Source organism: Stegodyphus dumicola, chromosome 7, assembly GCF_044657685.1.
Source record: "Stegodyphus dumicola isolate Sdum_Otavi_A_Nest chromosome 7, ASM4465768v1".
NCBI classification, from domain to species: domain Eukaryota; kingdom Metazoa; phylum Arthropoda; class Arachnida; order Araneae; family Eresidae; genus Stegodyphus; species Stegodyphus dumicola.
This window is the reverse complement of record NC_140774.1, coordinates 137,297,986-137,316,033: the sequence shown is the minus strand read 5'-3', so window position 1 is coordinate 137,316,033 and position 18,048 is coordinate 137,297,986. Positions and strand designations below refer to the sequence as shown.

General features: G+C 33.8%; 1 protein-coding gene across 1 annotated transcript in view; it reads right to left on the bottom strand.

The window, feature by feature from the left end:
* LOC118203009 (choline/ethanolamine kinase-like) overlaps positions 1-7,383 on the bottom strand; it is a 39,265-nt gene extending 31,882 nt beyond the window's left edge. The window contains exon 1 of the mRNA XM_035375252.2: positions 6,755-7,383. Coding sequence (XP_035231143.1) covers positions 6,755-6,876 — 122 coding nt within the window. The 5' untranslated portion in view covers positions 6,877-7,383. The remainder of the gene's footprint in view (positions 1-6,754) is intronic.
* Between the last annotated feature and the right edge of the window lie 10,665 nt (positions 7,384-18,048).

The window sequence follows — 18,048 nt, the reverse complement described above, 5'->3', positions numbered from 1 at the left end:
TGCCGTTATTTTGATACTGCCAAATAACTGAGCCCTGGTTAAGAGGGATTATAATTTATATATATATTTGACTAATTTATATATATTTGACTAATTTACTTTATTTACTAATCATAATTTTATTCCAGTTATTGTTATTTATTTTTATAATTCTAAGTACTTTGTTTAATTAACTATTATTTTTCATCTCATTCAATTATACTCGGTACAAAATATTTTTCCATAGAACTCCGGCAGTTTCATTCTTATAAATTAGGTTTTGAAATGTTTTAGCATTAAAATTAAACAATTATATTTATGACCTGGAATTTATCTTCGATGGGAAACTGACTTAAAAATGTTAAATACCTTACATAACAAGTAACAACAGTATCTCCGTAAAAATGGTTTATTCTTTGATGGGGTTGAAGAATTAAATATAAAATCTGTGGAAAATACTACTCAGTTAGAAGCCTATTTAATGATCTCGTTTTTATTATGCAAGTTTAGGCAAATGACATCCTTGTAAAATTCGCCAAACCTAAGAATAAAATTTGTTTTGTCTCTTGATCAGAAAGGTAGTAAGTTCGAAATGAATTTGAAAGAAAAACTAGAATAGTATTTTGAAAAGTTAAAGCAAGAAGAATATTTACCTGAAAGTATTTGTCGGAAATATACAATCAGCTATAATTCCTTGTTTCCTTGTAAAACTCATTAGTGGAAGATTATTTAAATTCTATTATGTTTCTCTAAGTAAAATTATATGATATTCGTACCGTTTCAGAAAAACAAAAAACTCAGTTCAGTTCCCAGGAATTGAGAACTCTGATTGTGTGCCTATTTTCCTCATATATAAATAAGCACACTCGTGCTCAAAATCAAGAGAATTTGCAAATTATGTATGTTTTTACGGAAAGCTTTGAATAAACGGTACCGAAGTCAGAGCAGAATACGTAAGCGTACTCGAGTGTGTCTGCGGAGCTGTGATAATGGAGGGGATGTAAACGCATGAGGGTTTTTCAGAAATGTGTATACTCGTACATCTTCACGACATTCGCCGTCTTTCTAGCAACATTTGTATAAATCTTGTAAGGTATTCTTGGTATAATCTTATGAAGCTGGATATACCTTATAAGGTAAAATGAGTATTCACGAACGTATACAATGAAATGAGATGGAGAATTTTCGGTGGATTAGAGGCAGGCCAGTTACAAGGGTACGTGGCTACAGAGCACAATGCAACACCTAATGTCGTCTGCAATTTGTAGGAACAGTTTCAGGACACTGGATCCATATCGAGAAGACCCGTGTAAGGTTGACCAAGACCCACAAGCACAGATGAGGATCGTTATTTGACATTTTCTGCGAAGCGACTCGAAACTGCTACTTCTTCACAGCTCTTACGTCAGCTGGTCAACGATTACCTGGAAAGTGAAGATATTTGCCACATGGTCAGGCCAGCCAGATCTCCTGACCTTAATCCTATAGAGCATAGGAGGACAATTTCTTGTCACTATCCCATCCTAGAACAGCCCCGGAGTTAGAAATTGCCTTCCTGCAGCAGTTGGATCAACTGCCACAGGGTCTTCCGAATTTCCCCCTGTACAGTAACCATCATGCCGCTCGACCCTGGCTATGAGAGGGGACCATACGTCATATTTGATTCATTTTCAGTTGGATATGATAACGTGGATTTTTGGAAATCTCTCTACTACAAGCTTTAATAATAGTCATGCTTACATAAAATAACCTTTGAATGTTACATCTCTTTTTCTGTTATAAATGCATACTGATATCAAATTTCATTAAAATATGTCCATTAGGCTTTCAGAAATTTGACATAATGTGCAAATTCTCTTAACTACGAACACGAATGTATAATTGACCTCCTTAAATAAAAGAATATATTCTGCGCTATGTGACTTAAGAGAACTCTGCTTTAATTATGAATCAACTAATCTAATTTAAAATACTCAAGCATGGTAAATCCGAGAAACACTGATCCTAGATCTTCCGAAAGTGTTCATTGGTGCTACTGTTCTTCGATGTGGATAAAGATTTGAGCAAGATCCCTCTTTTGGGCAGGGCTTAATTTTTCAAATTAGAATAAAGTTTAATTTCTGAAATTAGCCCTACGGAAGGTCGTCATAAAAAATAAAAAATAAATAAATAACTAATTAAATAACTAATAGTTGAAACAATAAAATAATTAAATTAAATTATATAAAATGTAACAACATAAATAAAAATAACATATTATTATAATAATGATAATTAATTAAACAAAAACATTTCGGACCTCGTCTTCCTTGGGTCTCAACTTGAAATTACAGTTTTACTCGAAAATTGAGAGTTCAGCTTTCGTCTGGCCAACTTTAAATCCTGAATATAGGGTTTAATTCACTAGCAACAACACCATTCTTTAGAAAGCACACCAATAAAATAGGTCAACCGATTAAAGTCTCACTCATTAGAATAGATAGAATACGAGAAGCAGTATGATAGCAATGAGAACAAACGAAAGGCTTTACGTATATAAGTATTCCCTGCATTTGGTTATTATTACGTATCTACTGCATTACGTATTCCCTGTATTTGGTTACATCGTTCGAAAAGTCTGGAGGAGCTCTGCAGTGGACGTGCATGACCAGGCTAATCATTTTTAGTAATTTTACTAATGAAAAAAGTTACCCTGTCTTATTACCTATCATAAATTCATTGCGTTTTCTCGAAACTAAGCTTTTATGTGCGTGGAGGCTTTTTCAGTCAACCTTCATCAAACTACGAAGGTGGATACAAAAAAAGGCTACAAGGGTAATAAATAATTATTTATTAATGATAGACAGAAAATACAAAAGAAATTAAAAGGCATAGCTGCTTATAATTCCCCCCCCCGTAATCACCAAATCTATTAAGGCATTTATCTGAACGCAGGACCAACTTGTTTAATACGTCTTGATGGAAATCGCTCCCCTGCCCACTAAGCCATTTCTCGGTGACTGTTATCACATCACTGTCTGAGCAGAACGTCATTCCAGATAAATGTTCCTTCAATTTCGGAAAAAGAAAATAGTCACTGGGTGTTATTAGGGGAGTGACTCCAGACTTCCCGCTTTTGCAGCAATTGTTGAGTTTGCAGCAGGATTCAATGCAGAATGATGACACCATCACTCAACATACCAGAGCACTTGCGTTGGATGGCTTCATGTAACGTTCTCTAAGTGGCACAATAACGATCTACAGTAAATGTATGACTACCCTCTAGATACGAGATCAAGACAACGAATCACAATTCACACCTCCAAGCGAGACCACTTGACTAAAGGTCCTGCCATTTCAATCGCTTTGATGAATCTTCCAACTTAATCTACCTACCCGCATAACCGCTGTTAGACAACTAGTGCAATCTAGCTACACTCTGGGGATGAAGTGCTCCCTCCACAATAATTACTTTTCAAATGTTGATGCTTGTAAATTTTTTTTTTACATCCTCTTACGTATTAGTTCCTCAGGAAAGAACAGGTACAGACGCAGAAATCAGAATTCATCTTTAAGGACTACTTATTATTAAAAAAGTCTGATGTATAAACCACATGACTTCCTTGTACGTAATATTACATTATACGCATTTTTCTTGTACTTCGTTTAAACTTATAGCATTGAATCAAATATACTTCGTCGATAGCGCATAAACCACAATAGAATAAATGCACTCTTTAAAATTCACTATATTTGTTTACCATAGCGACACTCTGGCCCTAGGTTCACTTAACAGTGTTACATTTCATTCATTTTTAACTCAGAACGCACAAAATTTATATCGCCTTAAGAATTATCCCATCGTTGCCACATGTTCTATTCAAATACTATATAAATCTAAAACGATGTATAAAAGAAATTAAGGAAAGAAACCAAAAAAGAGCACACACACACACACACACAGAAAAAAAAATTCACAGTATTTCGTATTCAATTAATTCACTTCTCAGTTCGCGACAAGGCAAAAATACATTAAAACTCAAGATGTATGCATTGAAAAAAATTATGAAGTAAATCTTAAACACTTATTTCCTCGAAAAATTCCAGAATGGATTAAGCGTGATTTAATTCGCAATAATAAAAGAAGGCGCTATCTTTATTATTGCAAAGCTTAGTTTCTCTAGATTGGAAACAAATCAACTATTCTGCTAAGTTTCAAATGTAAAAAATATGGCCGCGATATAAAAATAATTAGGCTTAGCCGCACTTAAACATCTTTTAAATTGTTGAAATTCGGCAAATATTGCATGCAGATTTACTAAAGGCATAAAACCTTAATCGAAAGATAAGAACAACATAGTTCAATCATTTTTAAAGCAAAAAAAAAAAAAAAAAATGTACAATTTACAAACATATAAGAATAAAGAAACTGATATCACTGAGTCGAGTAAAAGCGTGGATATACATATATTTATATACTTTTGGTGCGACCGATTGCAACCAAAATACGAGGTGCACATCGACATGTTATAGCAGTCCTATATACAAAATTTCAACGTTTTGAGGCTACTCGTTTTTGAGTTATGCGAGATGCGTAAGTACGTACGCACAGACGCCACAAAAAATTCTCTTCAGAATTCATTTTAAATAAGTTTATAATTTTTTTTTTGGAGGAAAAGTCCTTTATTCTGTCCTTACGTACAGATATTACGCAAAAACACCATTAAATTGTATTCGATAGCTGTCAGAAGGATATTTTCGTTGGAATATGATACCTGAAATTTTTCGCGATAGCAATACTTCCTTTTTACTTCGTACAACGAAGTAAAATTGGTTTTGCTCAAATTATGGTTAATTTTCATAAAAGAAGTGCCGGAGTCTTTTCATTAAGGCTCCGGTGTGGTCCACGATAAATTTGAAAAACTGAAAAGTCCCTAATGGGCTCCAGCTCAATATAAGTTCTGCTTTTTGGTATAAATTAAGAGAAAATATATAGTAATAATTCTAAAGCTAGAGAAAGTAATATCTAAAATACATCATACGCATGTATTTTAGATATTACTTTCTCTAGCAATTTCAAAATTATATAAAAATACATCATATACATGTATTTTTATATTCCCGTGTCTGCAGAAATCTTTACTCGACCTTTATTTTTGCAACCGTTTAGAGCAGATATATAGTTTCAGTTATAAAAATGATAAAAATGTTTATATGATGCTAAAGTACATGTTTTTAAATTTTTACACACAATAAATAAATAAATAAATTTTATGAAATGTGAAATCTAACATTTTACACTTTCGTCCGGTGCCTATATTTATATTTAGAAAACTTTTGTACTCGTTATAAAAAGACGACACACAAAACGTTTGACTATCATATGACAAAAATTTACCGAGATATTTGATATTAAAATCGAGAACAATATTCAGGGATTTTTCAAAATATGAAAACCGAAATGTTCATATTTTTAGTAACTAAAAGTAAGATATGGTTTAGAAAACTATTTGTGGTGTTAAGAGATTACGTGACGCACATTTCTCTGGAGATTATTGTTAAAAATACTGATAAGCATTACTTTTTCATTACTTTTTTTCAAAATGGGGATCTTATTTGCAAAATATTCTAGAATTCGTGTTTCGAAAAACACTGGAAAACTATGGACACGTAGTCAACATGTGAAATTACTTGAATTAATTAAAAATGAAAACGTTTTGTATTTTCATGAATATTTTGTATGAGTACCAGATTATAATTCTTAAGTAATAAAATCTCATGAAAATGTTATTTTGTATGTATTTTTAGACTTGAGTGAATTATGTAGGCGAAAGTTTAATCAGTATATCAATTGTAACAAAAATATAAATTAAATTTACTAAACCACATCAGACTATCACTGAGTGGGTTTAAGAGGAAATAAAATAAAAAAAAAAAAAACTTCGAACAAATTCATTTATTCTAATTTTCAGTATTTCTAATTTATTTATCAACCGATGCATCAGTACAATTTCAAAATTACGAGTATATCAAATATCGCAAAATTTGAAATTAAATAGCTTGGTCGCCTTTTGTCGTACAAGAGTACAAGATATTTGGTTTTACAACAAATACAAAATTTTTCTGAGTACAAGTATAGTGACAGGAAGAACGTACAAGAAGCAGATTTCGTATTAATATTTTTAGTTTAAAAATACAAAAATATGAACCTTTCCCTCATTTAAAAACATTTTTGTGATTTAAAGCATATGACCAATGATTGCAAAAATAATGGCCTAGTAAAAGGACTTTTCTGGACACCGTGTATAAGTATATCAAACCCTGATAATCATGGGGGATATTCAGAAATTTGCTGCTTAAGTGACACATTTAACTTCGGATCACTGTCATAAAATTATTAAATATTACATTTTACACTGAAATGTACTCAGATCGTAGCTAAAATAACTGAAGAATTATTGAAGAGTTAATTTAGGAACGGATATGTATTTTTTTTATAATTCTGCCATATTGTTCGAGGATATTTATTTTAATAGCATTGAAACTGCAGTATAATTATAAATATATAATGCTTGGCCTTAAATAAATCTTAATTAATGATTTAATAGATTGAAGTCTGCTTTAAAACATTTCTCAAAGAAAGTTTAGGTAAAGCGTTAAACTGAAATGAGATAAATGAAAGAAGGATGAAGATGGTAAGAATTACAATTTTATTTATTAAGACCTTGAAAAAAGCATTAAACAGAATAATTGAGCAAATATTTTACGAACATGGAAACGTAAATTAAGTTCTTACCTGATTGCAGAAAACCTAAAGTTTTCTATCTTTAATGTCTTCCATGGCCCTAGCAAAAAGCTTCGGCAGATTTCGAAAGCTTCTTTTTTCATGTCCTCCAGCGATTCATTATCGGTAAACATATTTATATTCAAAATAATGTCACAGGTATAAATATGATACTTATTTACACAAGAAGATTTCTGACTTCCTCTGGATAACCAAATTATGAGATATTTTATTGCAAATCAATTTCCTTAAACAATGTAAAGGAACTGAAATTTTTCCCTAATTCTAAATTAAATTAAATATAATTAATATAAAAATCCTATCATAGCAGAAAAGAGTATTTCGAAATTGCGCTGGTTCTCAGTTATAAGAACAGGTGTACTTCATTTAACAAAGTGTATGCTATGAAGTTAAGGAAAATTCAAAATATTGCTCAAGCAGAAGCGATGCAATTTCAAAACGTAGTTGCTTTGAATAATCAAGCTGCAAATAATAAATTAAATATCTTAAGCAGAAAGCACCTAACTTTTAAATTCAACAATTCAATTCTTGCATTTAAAATGGGATATATGATTAACATCTCAGTGATGATAACTTGGGTTCTGGAAAGGTTATCTCTAAGCTCTCCTTCATAAACACCTTTCAAAGTACATTATCCAATTCTTTAAGTCTCTAGATAACAATTCTCATTCTTATTAAATCTACACGCCAAAACCGTAAATGCGGTGAGTTTGAGATATGAAGTATAGCGATAAGTAACGTATTTATGCAAGACGTAGAGCATCAGAAGTCAAAAGATAAGATTCAAGCGCTTGGGATAGGTATATACGATCCACTGCTTCTGAGAAATGTAAATAATGTTAAAAATATTTCTGAGATAATAAAAGAGGCCTCAAACTGTATATTTTGCACTTATATCGTTGCACTGGGAGACCTAGAAAGTTCCGCTAACAAGATACCATCATAAAAATATCTTGAATAAACTAGAAAAATATCAGACAGTTATATATATTGAAACTATTTATTGCAAATCTCCCGGTATACCAAAGATTGAGGTCTTTGTCTGATACATATCGGGCCTTGCACCCTATATCCCCAATACCTTAATACAGTAAAATCCCTGTTCGGATCCAGTTGATCAGTAGTATCAAAACAACCGCACTTTAAACGAAATCCAAAATTTAGGCCTATGAAATAAAGAAGTATGTAATAGGTTTTCGATCTGAAGGAATATGGAAATAACTTATGTTATACTTCTGCCGCACGAAGTAAGAAGTTTTATTCAATCTATGAATTATCCAGAACATCAACACCAACTACCGAATCCTTTTCACGTGTAGAAGCGTGAACGTTGAATGTAGTAGTGTGCACGATTTTCAGAAACAATTTACACTGAAAGACGCGATATTTGCTTAAGCTGTTGTCTGGGAAAACATTATTTTAATGTTCTTTTCAGGAAAAGAAATCAAAAGATGTAAGAAAGAAAACTTTAAACAAATTGCTTTAAACAAAGATAATAAAATATTGATTTACGTTGCTTTTGATGTAAACTGCGGCCCATGAACATGCTCGTAGATGATGAGTCGAGTGACAGATTCTCTTGGTTTTAATTCATGTCTAGTGATCCGCTTTTGACAAAATGAAAAAAGGAGAATTCGTGTCTTGACTTTTATGCTTCATAAAATTAAAAAATCTGACAAGGGTTTTTCGTTTCTCGAATCAGTTTCTTAATTTCATTTGACTTTCTCTAGTTTTGCAGTCAACTAAATTAGTATTTCTCTTTAAATAAGATTTTACAGTAGTTGAACACAGGATAGCGATTTGAATTCAGATTACTATTACAACTTGACGTTTATTTTTTGCTTTAATTTTTAATGAAATGGTTCAAAATGTTTACATCCATTTGACGACTGATGTAAATATGCAAGAGATTCATGCCTAGATGAAATTTTATAACAGGTAAGTTATTAAAATTACCAGTTATTAAAGACCAGATGTGCACTGCCGGCATTTATTAAAGCAACTGAAGTTCATTATCTTACCCGAATTTTGATTAAACAGAGTGAAACGGGAGCAAGTTATTTTTATGAATCTATGCAGGATACTTCCACACTAACAAATAGAAAGCCAACCTGTTCACGAGCTTTCAATTTTACATGGCCAGCAAATGGTGAGAATTTGCAGAAACAAGGAGGATAAAATGTAGTGTCGTTAATGTTGCAGATATATGCAAACAGAGATAAAGGTATTACGGTAGGACCAGGAATAGCCAGCAAGTAAGGTATTTATTTATTTATTTATTTTATTTATTTATTTATTTTTTTTTTGGTTGATCACAGCCGAGATGAAACCATTTTAATGCCCAAAGCAACTTAGATTATCCATAAAATAAGGGCCAGCGAAAAAATAAAATTAGAGATCTTAAGGTTAGATTAAAACCTCAAAACGTGTTACTGCATGATTAGCCATATTTTAGCAAAGAAATATAGAGTGTGTTTTGACGGGGAATTTATGAAAGAAACGTCCTTAAAAAGGCCAAATTTTTTTTTATGAAAACAAGACTGAAATTATTGTTGCAACTGAAGATCTATAATCGGCTAAAAGTACTGTGATGCGACGATTGAGAAATTGAGTCAAAATATAGCAGAAAATTTATATGAGGCGGCAGTTGGGGGAACGATTTTCTAAGTCAAGTAGAAGATTAGTAGTAGTCAAGTAGAAATAGTATTTAAGTAAGATAGTTTTAACACAATTTAAACGTTTCAATACACTGTTCGCTTCTGCGAAACTGGTGCCCTTGTCTGTGTAAATCGCTCTCGGCATACAATAAATCTTGGGATGCATTTACAGTCTATTTATGAATGTTTAATTCAAAGCATATTATTCTATTATGTATGCTATGTAATGTATATTTAGTTTTATCATGTAACTAAATATACATTACATAGCATACATAGCATAACAGCTGATATATAAAAGCTATATATTAGCTGTATACCCTCTGCATATCAACAGCATCTCTGGGTCGCTTTTTCAGCAGTGTAAAAGTAACTGCAATTTCTCAATTCAATAAACTCTCGATGAAGAATCTTTAGGGACCCTACAGAAGGCGTTGTCTGTAGGTAACGGCAAAGAAGAGGTACTACATACTTGCTCAGCATTGGTAGCCGCTTGGTGTCTCACCTTTCGTCATTCACCTACCTACCTTATAATGCTGCTCAGATGGAATAGTGGTTAATGACGTTGACTGCCCAACTGAAGGATTTACGTTCGAATCGTGGAGAAGGTACTGATATTGTAAGTGTATAATACTTGTGCGCCAAGGGGCGTTCAAAATACATAAAGAACCGAAAGTCCTGTTGATACGTTGGTGGTAGAGGAAGAGGGGTGGGAGGACCGCGGACCGCCCTTCGAGGTGTAATCCCTCAAAATTGGGGGTGGAAGTTTAACACTTAGCTAAGTTCATTAGTTCTGGACTATCCCAAATGAGTATAACATTTTTTAATGTAAGTATAAGAGCTGAAGAAATGTATGGTGTATATTTTCCGTGAGCTGTTATGTTTTTCACTGCTGTTAGTTATCTGTTAGTGTATATATTGTATATTTATATGGACTATTTTTTATATGTACATGTTTCATTGAGGCAAATGTTTCTGTATACATATTATGTTTCCGTAATGTGTAACTCTTTTCTATCTTTTGGCAACGCGAAATTTTCCAAAGTACATACTGATAACAATACCTACTTAAGATATTACGCCGACGACACGGCCCTCGCAGTTAAGTCCATGAGCACGGAAATTGCAGTCAGAAAATTATAAGACGTGATGTCACATATTAAGCATTGGTGTACCAAACGGCGAATAGCCGTTAATTCACAGAAATCACAGCTATAAATTATTAGCAGAAAACTGGCCAGTACACCACTAAGTGTTAAACTCCAATTTTTTAATGTAGAGGGTCCTGCAGTTAAAAACAACTTATCTGGGAGTTGTATTCAGCAAGAAATTTACATGGACGGGCCATGTTAAAAATGTACGACGGAAACCAAATTATATACTGCTATAATCAGACTAATACTTCCATATGCATCTCTTGCATCAGCAGCAGTCTCAGAGAAGGATGTAAATGATTTAAAAATCATTGCAAAATATTTTTTAATGCACATTTTTTAGTATCTATTGACACCCTACACAAAGTATGAAGCTTGAGAGAGTAGAAATATTTCTACATAGCTGGATGAAAACATTTCTGTAAAGCCAGAAATTGTCCACATCTTGCAAAATTTAAAGTTTTTGCCTAAGATGTTATCCTTTTAGAAGATAGAAGTATTAGACCACTACCAGCTCACCTATCCCGTGACTCAAATTTTCCGACTTGATACTATTCTGGGCATTATCTTGTACATATGTTTCTGTAAATATGTTTTCCTATTCTATTTTATGCATTGTATTATTTTAACTTGTATATGTATTCTACTTTACATATTTCACCCCACAGTTGTTTATTCGCTCTCAGTTCCTACTTCGTCAGGTCTCTTCTAATCTGAAGTTATTGTTTGGCTTTTCAGCTTTGTGACGTATGGTCACCCCCTTTTTTTTTCTTTCCATTCTAGATCTCCTTTGCTTAGCCATCCAAGCAGTTTCATGTTATGCGCCCATGAGGCATATGTGACCAAGCCAGATACATATCGAAATATCAGCGGTTCCCCGGCAATACTTGCATGGATTGGATTGGATTGGACTATGTCTTCAAGAAATGAAGAAAGGTATTTAGATTTTTGTTTGCAACGAGTCGGCAACTTAGGCTCACCGTTGACTTTAGCCTTAGGACTGTCAAGTGTAATTACGTCAATTTTTAGTTATTCTGACCAAGGCAAGTCGTAACATATTTTATTTAGGGCATAAAAAATTCTGAGCGCAACTAGGAAAAAAATTCTCGTTGGGAGCTGAATATATATATATATATATATATATATATATATATAAGATAGGGCCGAAAAGGAAAAACAAATTGCAGCTAAGATGGAAAAATGGCTTCACGTGATGGTGAAACGGGTGAACCGTCAAACCATGCCGTAATTTCCGATGATGCTGAGATTCTAGAGGATATTAATATTTTTTGTTATTTCCATGACCAAAACGAAGAATTTTCATTTAAACCCCCAGACAGTCTACAAATCAGCATTTGAAAAACCGCCTTCTTCATCAACTTCAAATGAATAACTGGAGGTCACGACGCCATGAATCTCCTCATTTAGGTGGAGGTGGTCAGCAGGAACACGATGACTTAACTTTTAATTTATCCGACCCAAGCAGTTGATCAGTCACAGAAAAAATGAACGATCTTTCTTGCTTCTTCTTCTGATTTTTGAAAAATTGAAGTTGATCTTGTTCTGAGAAATGAAGAAATCAGCTGTGTTGTTGTTATTGTGACCTATCTCACGTTTTTGACAGTATTATCAGAGCAAGCCCACGAAATTCATTGTGGCGAGTCTCACCTCTCTTTCCTTACCACCAACCTCCCAAGAGGGCATTCGGCTCGCCGCATATTTAGAGTGCCCCCGTGCCGCACAGACATCCTTGCAACGCATCCATGCCTTGTTCGGGATTCAAATTCGAGTCCGTCGGTAATTCCGTCAGAGTTACTAACCACTATCTCATCTGGGCGGCAAACATATTCTAAAACGCAAAATGCACTTTCATGACTTGGGCGAGGACGAATCACGAACATTCCAGCCTGTTCAGCTATTTTCTAAGGCAATAAAGATTGTCTGATTGAGTTTTATCAGAAACTGACACTGAATTAACGGCGCTACTACACTAAATTCAAATTTTCATATCTCAGTGGTTATGAAATAGGGAATTTATCGACTGAAAAACTGCAAAAGAATGGAGCAAAATTTGCACGAAAATATGAGCGAGACCTAAATACATTTGGGTGCTGAAAAGAACTCGCCTTTTTTAAAGAACAAGCCCCACTATTTTTCGGCGACATAAAAAATTACTAGCGCTTTCTATCTCTTGCAACAGATACATATATATTATTTGCAGGATACCTTTTAAAATATTTGTGTTTCCCTGCGGATTTACTCTACGCTTTCTATCTCATCAGCAACCTGTGAACGAAGTTTTAACAAATTAAAACTAAATGAAATTTATTTACGATTATCCTTGAGCCAGTAGCCTTTATCAAGTCTCGCGATTTTGGCAGTCGAAAATCAAACCGAGCATCAAATGAATTACGACTTATTTTCAGAATAAAAAGCTCGCAGTGTAAAAATTGTAATTTCCCTTACAAATTCCGTAATATCCGTTAGAGGACAGGTAAGAACCTAAAATTACGAATGAATTAGAAAGTATAAAAAACAAGTTAGGAAGTACGAATACTAACCTTTTACTTTCTGTGACAGACCTTATTCTTTATGCAATGGTCCCACCAGAAGCCGAGCAGTAAAAGCCGCTTAACACTGGTAGTTCAATCCGAGGTTTGAGTACCGACGAATGAGCTGGTTGCATGGGCGTTATCGTGGTTTTCCTCATGTGTAGCGTAGGTACGAGACAGGTTTCCTTAAAAATTCCTCCACGGCATCCCTTCTTTTTCATCTAGTGCCTAATGGCTGAATACGTAATAAACAAATAAATAAATAGCCTCACCCGTGCCCAGTGGTTAAGACCGCTGAATGCTGGTAGTTCGACCTAGCTTGGGTTCAAACCCAGGAAAAAGGGCTAGCAAAGTTTATGTGTTTTTTCCCATGTGTAACGTGAATACGAGCAAGCTTCCCTTAAAAAGGTCTCCACGAAGGCAGCTCTCCTTTTAAGCAGAGAGAGCCCTTGTGGCTTTGCCATATTCAACTAATCTAATCTAACCTAGCCTGTATGCAATGAATACGAAGTAGAGAGAAAATTACGGGGTGGCCGATCGGTCTAGCACAGAAAAAAGAGTGGTGCCCAAGACTGGAGGGTTAGAAGTAGTCGAGCATGAATTCGCACGTAAGCTCACCGGAGCGGAGATTTCCCTGGGAGGGGTGGCTTAGGTTTTAATTATGTAACTTTTGGTTTGTATCTTTCCTTTACAATAAGAAATGATAAATAAAGAATTTATTAGTATAAAATGACGTTTACGTTTTACGTCAAAATGGCGTTTAAGTCTATTTCTTGTAAATCAAAACTTAGAGAAACCTAAATGAGGATGGGCGAGGACGGCAATTATGTTTTTGTCTGACCTCCGGAAAATCTAAAATGCGGCGCTGTCTATCTGATAAATAATTTGAGACCATAGGCACATAAAGGTACAGAGTTTATCTTTCTGATACACGAAAGTAAAACTGATAGCTGAACACAAAAGTCAGTAAGTGCATTAACCTTTCAAATTAAAAGATATCAGAAGTTATCTTTGGAAAGACTTATTTGATTTGATGACGAGGTAAGAACATTCAACTCATGGATAATGCACCCAAAGGTTGCTATCTACTGAAACCTTATATAAATAACTTATGCTTTTTAAGTAAATAGATATGAACATAGCGTTGCAAATAAAGTATTTTGTTTGTTTGTTTTGTGCAGGTTGGATTTATATATGTATATTAACTAACTCGTATTTCTACGAGTTTCTGTAAACTGTCGGAAGCGTCTTGAAAAATTCACATCTCTACAGGAAAACAAATAATCACAAAAGTATCATCACCCAAAGCATACTTTGTTTTCCTTTCTTCAAGTGAACGATAGTTGACCGTTAGTTTATCCAAAAAAATTATTTTACATTTATGACTGTAATTTGATTTTAGATGCTGAAAGAAAGATGATTTACAAACTGGAGTTTGGATATATACATTGTGTTTTACAATGCGTGCGGACAAAAACTTATAAAAGTTGAAACCTGAAGAAAATAACTTTACTTTGCTTAACCTCCTATGTACAGTTTTCCTAATGCTACATCTGCTAGTAAATTCATTTACTTTTGGATTGATTCGTAGAATTCACCTCATCCTATCGTTAAGGTTCGCTGAATTTCGGAAATCCTTTAATAATGTTCTCTTCACGCGTGAGATTTCTGTTTAGGGAAAGGGAAGGAATCCGTAAGCTTCAGATCAGAAGAATAAAGATTATAAATGATTTACTACATCAGACTGGGCGATGAGACGTTTTCTCTGTCCAGTCATTAAATCCTTAAATATCAGATGCATACACTGAAAATAGAAAGGGAGGCAAGTTGTAAAGCTCAGCTTCGTATAGCAGTTTAAATGAAACTGGATGAAAAAAGGCCAATCAATTAATTTTGTAACTATAATATGTACGTTATTATTATTATTAAAGGCTCATTTATGCGTGCTTCTCATATATAAAATATATGAGATTCATATATTTTATATATGAGATAAAAGATAGGGCCGAAAAGGAAAAACAAATTGCAGCTAAGATGGAAAAATGGCTTCACGTGATGGTGAAACTTTTCATATATAAAAATTGCTATGAACAGAAACAAAGTCTTACATTTTGAAAAATTAAAATTTTGAAATTCCTCATTTTTAGCAATTAAGTTCATAAATATTAAATATTAACAAAGTATTAATATTCAGTAAGGTAAAATTGTGTAAAAATTATTTATGGACATTTTATAGTTGCTAAATATATATCATTAATGTAACTGGATTTTCATACTGTGGTGACAAGCCCACAGATAATAGCATTTTAAGTGTACTACAATCCAAATTAACTGAAAAAAAAATCAGAACCTTTTTTGATTACATTGGTTTTTAAAATTGGTCGAATTGTTTCAAAATGGGATCTTACTTTTACACTTAAATTTAAATACGTAATCATACCTAGAAAATTTTAAACCCTAAGAAGGTAGATTGGCTTCTTTTGATGTCGAATTAGGATTAGTGCTTCATCAAGTCTACCTGAGGCCCTAGGCAGAACAATTTTCAGGACCCTCAACGCCCATTTTCCTTTTTAATGAAAGAAAATCAGAATTAATCCTCTGGTCGGCACGGGATTTCATTAAGCAAATAAAAATATCTCAAAACTATCATGAGAAAGAAATATGTTTTGGATTTTAATGTCAAAATTATCCTGGTACTTTTAATATATTCTCTTAATTTCCTTTACATATTTCAAGATGCACTTCCTTAAAAAAGTTACGAGAAACATTTTAGTCCGTATATGGCATCGCCTGTCAGAGGATTTTATACTCTATTTTGTGATCGAATGAAATCATGAACTTATCTTCGTTAGGTTTTTTATGTACGACTTTGCCTAGTTCCACTCAAATTTTGGAGGAGAGAATCTTGTGGCACGGGTCCGAGGGTCTTTCATCTTCTTCCGCTACCACCAAATAAAACTCTATTGCTTTTAAAGACAGGGCACCTGTCTCAGAGGAATCGATGATCGCTAAGACATTGCTGATGCATATCGGGGAGATTAACAAAGAAACGAGGAGTCTTTTTTTTTAGAAATGTTTACTAGCTATAGCATTCAAAGTGGACGAAAGAAGCGTGATTATCGATTCCACCAATTCGGTGATTTCTGCCGTTAAATTTCGGGAAAATTTCAGACACCACGCGTAAACGTGAATGATATAGTAGCAAAATAAAAACATGGGTGTGTTATGAAACCTTAAATCTAACCAAGAGGTGCCAAAATATTAACAGATAGGGGCCACCGATGCCTGCAACATGTGATTAAATCAAATGAGCAAGCATTGTTAGATACCCTAACCACAGATTTTTTATTGACATCTGGAATTGATGATGGTATTTGTATCATTTATCAAAACATGTTTATCCTTGGAATACATGGGCGAGTGCAGCACATAAACTAGTGATAATTAAGTAGAACGTTAGCTGCTGGTTACAATGGTACAAAACACATCGCCTATGGACTTAGGGCGGACTTCAATCAGAGCTAGATACACAGAAGGAGTTACAAATATCAGCAGCACATGCTGAAATGCGCTTTTGCCTGGCGATAGGATGTACTGTGTTAGCGTTTACGCAGCAAAGCCTAGTTGATCTCCAAGTTTATATGAGAACTTTAAAGACTCTGAAGCAATACATGGTGCCATCCTTCTCCTCTTTACTAGGAGATGTAACCAAGAGACAACAATAGCGTAAGTAAGTTAACGGTGGGTGTGCCACAGATTCTAAAACAATACAAAAGTACCAAGTGGACTTGAAAAATCATGTTACATCTTAAGAAATTTCGACGGACATGTATAAACATAAAGAATGCTAGATGACGGTTTCTTATCAGACTTCATTTCTGCTACTGTGAAATTTTGGGCGACGAGGGAATTATGGTGCAAGTTTATTTTTAGGCCACTACTTTTCTTGCTTTGAATTCTGTAACAGGTGTGCATGGACTTAATGACTTTTATGCCTTAACCCTTTCCGGCACGTTACATTTTAAATTTGGAATTTTCACAAGAAAAAAAAAAGGTAGGCAGTCTAATCAGGCCTAGAGAAGTATATAGTTTAAATTTTGTGAAGATAACACTTATCGTTTTAATTCTGGGGGGCGTGCCCGGAGCGGGTACACTGAATGAATAGAGCTTCGAAACGAGTGCTGAAACGAGCATTGCTGGGAAGTGAGTAAAAGAGTCAGACATTTTGCTTACGATTAAAAAACACTAGATTCTGAATACCGTATTATATTTAGCATTACCCAGGGTGTGCCATGGGGAAGCCTGCTATTCTACACCCCCTAAATAAGCTCTTCTTCTTAATATGATGGTTACATGCGTATGAATGGAAAAAAAGTAATTTGGATATATGACATTTACATTATTTACATTTCATATTTACAATTTCGTCTATTTTTTGTCATGGTGGTACTTTTCGAAGAAAGTGACATCACCTTTAAAAAAGCACAACCCAATATTGCATGTTTTGCACATGTGAAGGGATCCGTGTCAGATTCCTATCTGAAAGTAAGTCGTGTAGTACTTTCAGTGATTCAGAAATGGTCAGCCCTCTCCGATCCATTTGGAAAATGAATAAAAATCCGAAAATAATAAACTAATATTATATCTACAATTTGAAATTATAAATTGTGTTAGTAATTAATAAATTAAATAATAAATAAATGTATAAATAATTATTATAAATAAATAATATTATAATAATATTAAATAAACGTCTACAATTAAGACACACTCAATTGTAGACGCACTCAATTTGAGTTGTAGACAAACGTCTACAACTCAAAGCTATTAAACGTAGCGCTAACAAAACTTCTTTGAACGAAAGACTGGTTTGTGTATCGTTGCCATATGCTATAAATAAATAAGGTTTAGAGTAACCTATA